This window comes from Rhinopithecus bieti, unplaced genomic scaffold (assembly GCF_001698545.2).
Source record: "Rhinopithecus bieti isolate Rb0 unplaced genomic scaffold, ASM169854v2 scaffold_18349, whole genome shotgun sequence".
Classification (NCBI taxonomy): domain Eukaryota; kingdom Metazoa; phylum Chordata; class Mammalia; order Primates; family Cercopithecidae; genus Rhinopithecus; species Rhinopithecus bieti.
The window spans coordinates 192,745-201,081 of NW_016809054.1; the positions used below are offsets into that span (position 1 = coordinate 192,745).

The 8,337-nt window shown below is 49.9% G+C and overlaps 1 protein-coding gene across 6 annotated transcripts in view; it reads left to right on the forward strand.

The window, feature by feature from the left end:
- Positions 1-959: 959 nt before the first annotated feature.
- The window catches only part of SLC35A2 (solute carrier family 35 member A2), an 11,726-nt gene continuing 4,348 nt past the window's right edge, over positions 960-8,337 (forward strand). Inside the window, exons 1-2 of one of the 6 annotated variants that reach the window (XM_017888355.1) lie at positions 973-1,795; positions 3,344-3,526. In XM_017888355.1, the coding sequence (XP_017743844.1) occupies positions 1,705-1,795; positions 3,344-3,526 (274 nt within the window). In that variant the 5' untranslated portion in view covers positions 973-1,704. Of the gene's footprint in view, positions 1,796-3,343; positions 3,527-8,337 lie in introns of all 6 variants that reach the window. The other 5 variants (XM_017888356.1, XM_017888359.1, XR_001888428.1 and 2 more) reach the window with 5 other exon arrangements.

The following is an 8,337-nucleotide window of genomic DNA, read 5'->3' on the forward strand; positions in this document are numbered from 1 at the left end:
AAAAAAAAAAAAAAAAATCTTGATTCCCCCTGCCCCTGATCTTAGGCAGCGCCCAGTATGTGCAGAAGGGCTGTCTGTTGGAGATACTGTGCATGAAGGTGGAAGGTGTTTAGGGTACATCCCCAATCAAGATGGCCATCTCAGAAGCAGATAAAACTACCTTCCCTGGCACCCCAGGGGAAGGAAGAAGCCCTTTTCCCTGTTGGAGAAGAAGAGCCCTATCAGGGTACTGATGAGGGCGGGGCTGGAGTTGCGGACTGACTGGAATCTGTCCAGGGTGTAGTCACCTGTTTTGCTCTTTTTTTTTTGAGACAAAAGTCTTGCTCTGTCGCCCAGGCTGGAGTGCAGTGACGCTATCTCGGCTCACTGCAACCTCTGCCTCCCACACCATTCTCCTGCATCAGCCTCTTGAGTAGCTGGGACTACAGGCGCCCGCCACCACGCCCGGCCAATTTTTTGTGTTTTTAGTAGAAACGGGGTTTCACCGTGTTCACCAGGATGGTCTCGATTTCCTGACCTTGTGATCCGCCCGCCTCAGCCTCCCAAAGTGCTGGGATTACAGGCGTGAGCCACCGCGCCCGGCCTGTTTTGCTCTTAATCTTAGCCTCTCCCCCATCTTTACCCTTACATACCCATCCCTCTAATTTCTCCTTAAACACTTGACTTACCTAGCCTGCCGGGTAACCATGTTGGTTTCACATGCTCCGACCTCAGCTGTCACCTCTCTTACCCTGCTTATTTGTCTCGGTTCAGTGCAACCTCCGCCTCCCGGGTTCAAGCGGTTCTCCTGTCTCAGCCTCCCGAGTAGCTGGGTACAGGTGCATACCACTACACCCGGCTAATTTTTTTTAAGTAGAGACGGGGTTTTGCCATTCTGCCCAGGCTGGAACTCCTGAGCTCAGGTGATCCGCCCGGCTTAGCCTCCCAAAGTGCTGGGATTACAGGCGTGAGCCACCGCCCCTGGCCCGTACTCTTGCCCTTCTTCCAAATGCTAGCTAACCTGTGAGCCTTTCACCTGTCCCCTTTATTTGCCATCCTCATTGATGACTCACTTGTCTTCTCTGCGTCAACTTTCCTTTTCATTTTCACTTGTTTATCCTCACCTGCTCTGCTTTTATCTGCTAGCTTACATGCCTGACTCGCACCTGATGCTTCAGCCAGTACGCCCTCACCCGACCCCGACAGGTCAAAGTTTCGTGGTCCCCAGATTCCCCTGTGTTTTCCAGGGGGTGGGGCCTCGCTGGAAGACGGGAAAGCGGAACTTCAGTCCAACCAGGAAGCACCTGGAGTTTCTGATTCGGAAGGGGCGGTGCCTTATGGAGAAGCTGCCAATAAAGAGCCTAGATGAAAGAGGGATGGCTTAACCAATGAGACTAGGAGATGGGATCGGGGGTTGATCTGGCAAGCGCTATCAGTGAAGCGGACGAACAGCAGGACAAGGCGGGTCTAGTGACAAGAATGGGCCGATGAAGCTCTAGGGGCGGTGGGTTGGCCGATCGGGCCGTGTCCCCGGCATCCAGATCCGACGGAATTTGGAAATCCCGGGGCTACTCTTACGTTGAGCTTTTAGGAGCGAAGGAGAAAAGCCACCACCCTGACGATCCCGGCTCTCGACCCACCTTCAGTCAGGCGGCCTGGAAGCGGAAGTGACGAACACGGAAGTGGTCTGCTGTTACCGAGGGGACGGGCCGGGCAAATGCCAACATGGCAGCGGTTGGGGCTGGTGGTTCCACCGCGGCGGCCGGGCCAGGGGCGCTTTCCGCGGGTGCATTAGAGCCGGGGACTGCGAGTGCGGGTGAGACAGTCTGTGTCCGAGCAGTCGCATGGGAGGCGGAGGTCGGGATCGCTGGGAGTCGGGAATGTTCCTCACTAAAGTGAGAGGGAGCATCCCGTGTGGACCGACGTGTGTGTGTGTGTGTCTGTGTGTGCACATTGTGAGTGTGTTGGGGGCGGGGAAGAAAACATTCTGAGAGTGATCGTGGGATCCTTCCGCATATGGACCATTATGAGTGTGGAGGGTAATTCTTTTGGGGAAGGCTAAGGCCACCGAAACCATTCTGAATATGTGGGGTCCTTCCTTGTGGAAGAGACCATTCTGCGGGCGTGGGAGTTCTTCACTGAAGAAGTAGAAGACTATTCTGAGGGTGGTGGTTCTTTCCTTATAAAAGGACAGAGACTATTGTGAGTTAGGGTGGGGCGAATCCTTCTTTATGTGACTAGAGAGGGTCCATTTTGAGGATGATGGTGTCCTTCATTATGTGCGGAGGAGACCGTTCTGGGGGCCCCCTTCCTAATGGAGGTAGAGTTCATTGTACGTTCGGGTGGGAGGGCTCATCGTTATATGGTGGAAAAAGAACGTTCTGAGGGTGCCAGGTCCTTCCGTATAGCAGAGAGAGCCGATTGTGATTGTGGGTAGAGCAAGGAAAAATTCATTAGCTAGAGGGTCGGTGCACGGTGGTGGGAGGACGGACCATGTGGAGTGCAGGGAAATATTTCCTCATCTGGTTGAGGGAGCCAGACCTTTCTTAGTGGGATAACCATTCCTGATACAGGATTCAGTCCCTGGGAGCATGGGGGAATCATTTCTTGTATTTAGTAGACTATTCTGGGTCGGGAGGAACCAGTTGTCACAGGAGGGAGGGGTTGGAGAGACCATTCTGGGTATGAGGAGAATCATTCCATATGGGATGTAGGCCATTCTGAGAGTGAGGGAATCGAATCATTTCTTAGATGGGAGAAAGACCTTTCCTTAGGGGGTGAACATACCTCATACAGTGGCCTCATTCCCTGCATTGATGTATTATTCTTTACATGAGACAGTCCCTCGTTAAATAGGAGCATCATTTCATATACATTCTCAGTTTGCTCATCCGTAAATGGGAATCCTCGCAGTTCTTTTGGAGATGACAATGATATGAGTCTATTGAGGTAATCCATAGAAATGCCTTAACCCAGTGATAGGCATACAGTAAACACTCAGTAAACGTGGAGAACGTAGTTGTCGGTATTCTGTCTGGGGAGGAGTTGCTTCTCACTTGTGAGGGAGCCGAGGCGCGTGGCCAGGGCTTGCCTCAGCCATTACCTGAAACCTCGGTAAGGATTCCAGGTATGGACTGGACAGAGTGGGGCCCATTTGGCCCTTCTGGCTCTTCCTGCTTGTGGCTGAGGCAGTAAGGCAGTAGGAGTCAGACCCTCATTGGGTGAAGGCAGGCAGGCTGAGGGAGCAAGTAGCGGTGGCTAGGAGGGTCCTGGGTGAGAAAGGAGAGGGGGTGGGTGGTGGTGTGGCTATGCCCTAGCGGCTTCTGACCCCCTCCTTCCCCCTTGCCCCTTCCGTTCCCCACAGCTCACAGGCGCCTGAAGTACATATCCCTAGCTGTGCTGGTGGTCCAGAATGCCTCCCTCATCCTCAGCATCCGCTACGCCCGCACGTTGCCAGGGGACCGCTTCTTTGCCACCACTGCTGTGGTCATGGCGGAAGTGCTCAAAGGTCTCACCTGCCTGCTGCTGCTCTTCGCACAGAAGAGGGGTACGAGCCAGGGAGGGGGCTGCACCGGGGTCGGTGCGTGGGACTCCACATGTATGTGTGTGTGTTCACACAGACGGTTTGCTTCAAGAGTGTCTCCAAATCTCAACCTGCCTGGGGCGCCCCTCCAGCTATGTGTAGCTGCATCTTACACTTTTCTAGCCCTAACAGCCAGGGAGCTGACCTGTGTGAACTGTAGGAGTGGGATTGTCTATGCTTATAGAGTAGCAGGGGTCTCTCACATGTGATTTAGTCATCTTTAGCTTTATATTATGGAGAATTCCGAATACATGCAAAATCAGAGAGAATAATCAAATAGTAACATATCCATGTACCCATCCCCCAGAGTTAGCAATTAGCAACTCATGGCCACTTTAAACAATATCAGTGATTGTTCACTCACTGCCAATCTATATGTCTACCTACATCCTTATCCCCTTATTATTTTTTGTTTTGTTTTGTTTTGTTTTGTTTGAGACGGAGTCTCGCTCAGTCGCCCAGGCTGGAGTGCAGTGGAACGATCTCGGCTCACTGCAGGCTCTGCCTCCTGGGTTCACGAGAACACAGGCGCCTGCCACTATGCCTGGCAAATTTTTTGTATTTTTAGTAGAGATGGGGTTTCACCGTGTTAGCCAGGATGGTCTCGATCTCCTGACCTCGTGATCCACCCGTCTCGGCCTCCCAAATTGCTGGGAATACAGGCGTGATCCACCACGCCTGGCCTTCCCCTTATTATTTATTTATTTATTTTTTTTTTTTTTGAGATGGAATTTTGCTCTGTCACCCAGGATGGAGTGCAGTGGCACGATCTTGGCTCACTGCAACCTCCGCCTCCTGGGTTCAAGTGATTCTCCTGCCTCAGCCTCCCAAGTAGCTGGGATTATAGGTGTGTATCACCACTCCCGGCTAAATTTTGTATTTTTAGTAGAGATAGTGTTTCACCATGTTGGTCAGGCGGGTTTCACCATGTTGATCAGGCTGGTCTTGAACTCCTGACCTTGTGATCCACCCACCTCCTCCTCCCAAAGTGCTGGGATTACAGGCGTGAGCCCCATATTATTTTTAAGTAAATCCCACACAAAGTAATATTGTATGGAAGTAAAGTCCCCCATATTATCTTGAATAAATGTTTTGGTGCATTGTTTTTAAAAAAATAAAATAAATACAATACTGGCCCCGCGTGGTGGCTCACACCTGTAATCCAGCACTTTGGAAGGCTGAGGCGGGTGGATCATTTGAGGTCAAGAATTTGAGACCAGCCTGGCCAACATGGTGAGACCCTGCCTCTACTAAAAATACAAAAATTAGCTGGAAGTGGTGGTGGGTACTTGTAATCTCTGCTACTTGGGAGGCTGAGGCACAAGAATAGCTTGAACCTGGGAAATGGAGGTTGTGGTGAGCAGAGATCATGCCACTGCACTCCAGCCTGGGCAACAGAGCAAGACTCTAAGAATCATACATGAAAAAATTAATAATAAAAAAAATAGGCCGGGCATGGTGGCTCACGCCTGTAATCCCAGCACTTTGGGAGGCTGAGGTGGGTGGATCACTTGAGGTTGGGAGTTCGAGACCAGCCTGGCCAACATGGCGAAACCCCGTCTCTACTAAAATTACAAAATTTAGCTGGGCATGGTGGTGCCTGCTTGTAATCCTAGCTACTTGGGAGACTGAGGCAGGAGAATCACTTGAACGCGGGCAGTGGAGGTTGCAGTAAGCTAAGATCGCACGACTGCACTCCAGCTTGGGCGACAGAGCAAGACTCCGCCTCAAAAAAATAATTCAATAAATAACATGGACATAGAGAGTGGAATAATAGGTCTTAGGGACATGGAAAGGTGGGAGGCGAGTCAAGAGAGAGAAACTGCCTAATGGGTACAGTACTGTTTGAGTGATGAGCACACTAAAAATGCAGACTTCATCAGTGTGCAATATATCCATGTAACAAAACTGCAGTTGTACCCCCAATCTTTTTTTTTTTTTTTTTTGAGACAGGGTCTTACTCTGTCATCCATGCTGGAGTGCAGTGGTGTGATCTCGGCTCACTGCAGCCTTGAGCTCCTGGGTTCAAGCAATCTTCCCACTCATCCTCCTGAGTAGATGGGACCGCAGGCACGTGCCACCATGCCTGGCTAATTTTTGTACTTTCTGGAGAGATGGGGTTTTGCCATGTTGCCCAGGCTTACATCTTTGTTTGATTTTGTTTGTTTGTTTGTTTGTTTTTTGAGACAGAGTCTCACTCTGTCGCCCAGGCTGGAGTGCAGTGGTGCAATGTCAACTCACAGCAACCTCCTGGGTTCAAGCGATTATCCTGCCTCAGCCTCCCGAGTAGCTGGGATTACAGGCGCCTGCCATAACGCCTGGCTAATTTTTGTATTTTTAGTAGAGACAGGTTTTTGCCATGTTGACCAGGCAGGTCTTGAACTCCTGACCTCAGATGATCCGCCCTCCTCGGCTGCCCAAAGTTCTGGGATTACAGGCGTGAGCCACTGTACCCAGCCCTTTTAAAAATTTAAATAAAAAATAATCACATATCCAGTTAATGTTCAAATTTGTAATTTATTAAATGTCATAAAACTTTTAAAAAATTCATTTGTAAAGGCCAGGCACAGTGGCTCACNTGAGTGAGACTCGTTTCCAAAAAAAAAAAAAGATTCATTTGTATATAGTCAGTGTTTTGTAATTGTTTTGTATCTTCTTTTTTTGAGACAGAGTCTCACTTTGTCACCCAGGCTGAAGTGCAGTGGGGCGATCTCGGCTCACTTTGACCTCCGCCTCCTAGATTCAGGCGACTCTCCTGCCTGAGCCTCCTGAGTAGTTGGGATTACAGGCTTATGTCACCACGCCCGGCTAATTTTTGTATTTTTAGTAGAGATGGGGTTTCACCATGTTCAGGCTGGTCTCGAACTCCTGACCTCGTGATCTGCCCACCTTGGACTCCCAAAGTGCTGGGATTACAGGCATGAGCTGCCAGGCTGGCCTTGTTTGGTATCTTATATTCTAAATCTGTTAATCTCTAGGGGTTTTTTGGTCTTTGCAATTAATTTGTTGGAGAAAACAGATCATTTGTCTTGTAGACTTTGGGTAGTCTAGATTTTGCTGACTGCCTCCCTGAGGCAAATATTCTCAAAAATTTAACAAATATTCTGTCTTCTATATCTTTTGTAAATTGGGAGTTGGGTTTATCTACTAATTTCAACATCTCCCTGAAGGTCTTCTACTTTGAAGTGTTGCCCAATTGTTTCTCTAAAAAGGTCTTGCATAAGTAAAGGGATGGAGATGAATTATGCACCTTTGCCCTTTGTTTACACTGAAGAGAACATTCTCACCCACTTGTTAACTCCAGGTTAACAAGATACCTGCTCTTACCTTTATTAACTCTGTGAACAATGTAGGTGTGAACACTGCTTCAGGCCGTGGGGGTGGATGGGTTAGCAATGCAGAAGAGTGGCTTGTCCTCATTACTGATGGGAGATGGAAATAACAGATAGCCACAGACTTAATCACAGGCCTTCATCTCTTAGCCACATTTCAGCACCCCTCCCTCCCCCGCCCGGAATTTTTTCCCCTGAATTAGAGTTTGGAGACCAGTAGTGGACAGGGTTTGGTGAATGAGCATCAGTAGGAGTTCCAGGGACAACCTTGTTCAGTGTTTGAAGAAGTTTTGCCCGTGGAGTGACACCCAGCTGTGACTTAAAAGATGAACTGCCGGCTGGGCGTGGTGGCTCATGTCTGTAATCCCAGCACTTTGGGAGGCCGAGAGGCAGGTGGATCACGAGGTCTGGAGTTTGAGACCAGCCTGGCCGAGGTGGTGAAACCCCGTCTCTACTAAAAATACAAAAATTAACCAGCCGTGGTGGCAGGTGCCTGTAATCCCAGCTACTTGGGAGGCTGAGGCAGGAGAATTGCTTGAACCTGGGAGGCGGAGGTTGCAGTGAGCCAAGATCACGCCACTGCACTCCAGCCTGGACGACAGAGCAAGACTCCGTACCCACCCACCCCCCCGCCACCACCAAAAAAAAGATGAACTGCCAAAAACTGGGGCGAGCTTTGCAAAGGCCTTGTTACATAGGAAATGATTCTCATGTTTTTTGTTTGTTTGTTTTGAAACGGAGTTTTGCCCTTATTGTCCAGGTTGGAGTGCAGTGGCATGATCTCGGCTCACTGCAACCTCCACCTCCTGGGTTCAAAAGATTCTCCTGCCTCAGCCTCCCGAGTAGCTGGGATTATAGGCGTCTGCCACCACACTCAGCTAATTTTTGTATTTTTAGTAGAGACGGGGTTTCACCACGTTGGCCAGCCTGGTCTCAAACTCCTGACCTCAGGTGATCCACCCGCCTTGGCCTCCCAAAGTGTTGGGATTACAGGCGTGAGCCACTGTGCCCAACCCAATTATCATGTTTTCACTGGAGCAGGTCCCAAGCGGACTTCTGCTTAATGGTCAAGCCTGCACTCATCCATATGGCAGAGGCAACTCTGTGTCTACGGCTGACAGAAAGATGCAACAAGGGGGAGGTGGTGGCCCCTGCCCTCAGATGGCACATGGGTCAGTGAGGAGCCAGGATAAGTCTAAAAGTCTATAGACTACTCCTGGTGCAGTGGCTCACATCTGTAATCGCAGAACTTTGGGAGGCCAAGGTGGGTGGATTATGAGGTCAGGAGATGGAGACCATCCTGGCTAACACGGTGAAACCCCGTCTCTACTAAAAATACAAAAAATTAGCTGGGAGTGGTGGCATGCACCTGTAGTGGTTGCAGTGAGCCTGAGCTGAGATGGTGCCACTGTGCCAAAAAAAAAAAAAAAGTCTAGACTAAAC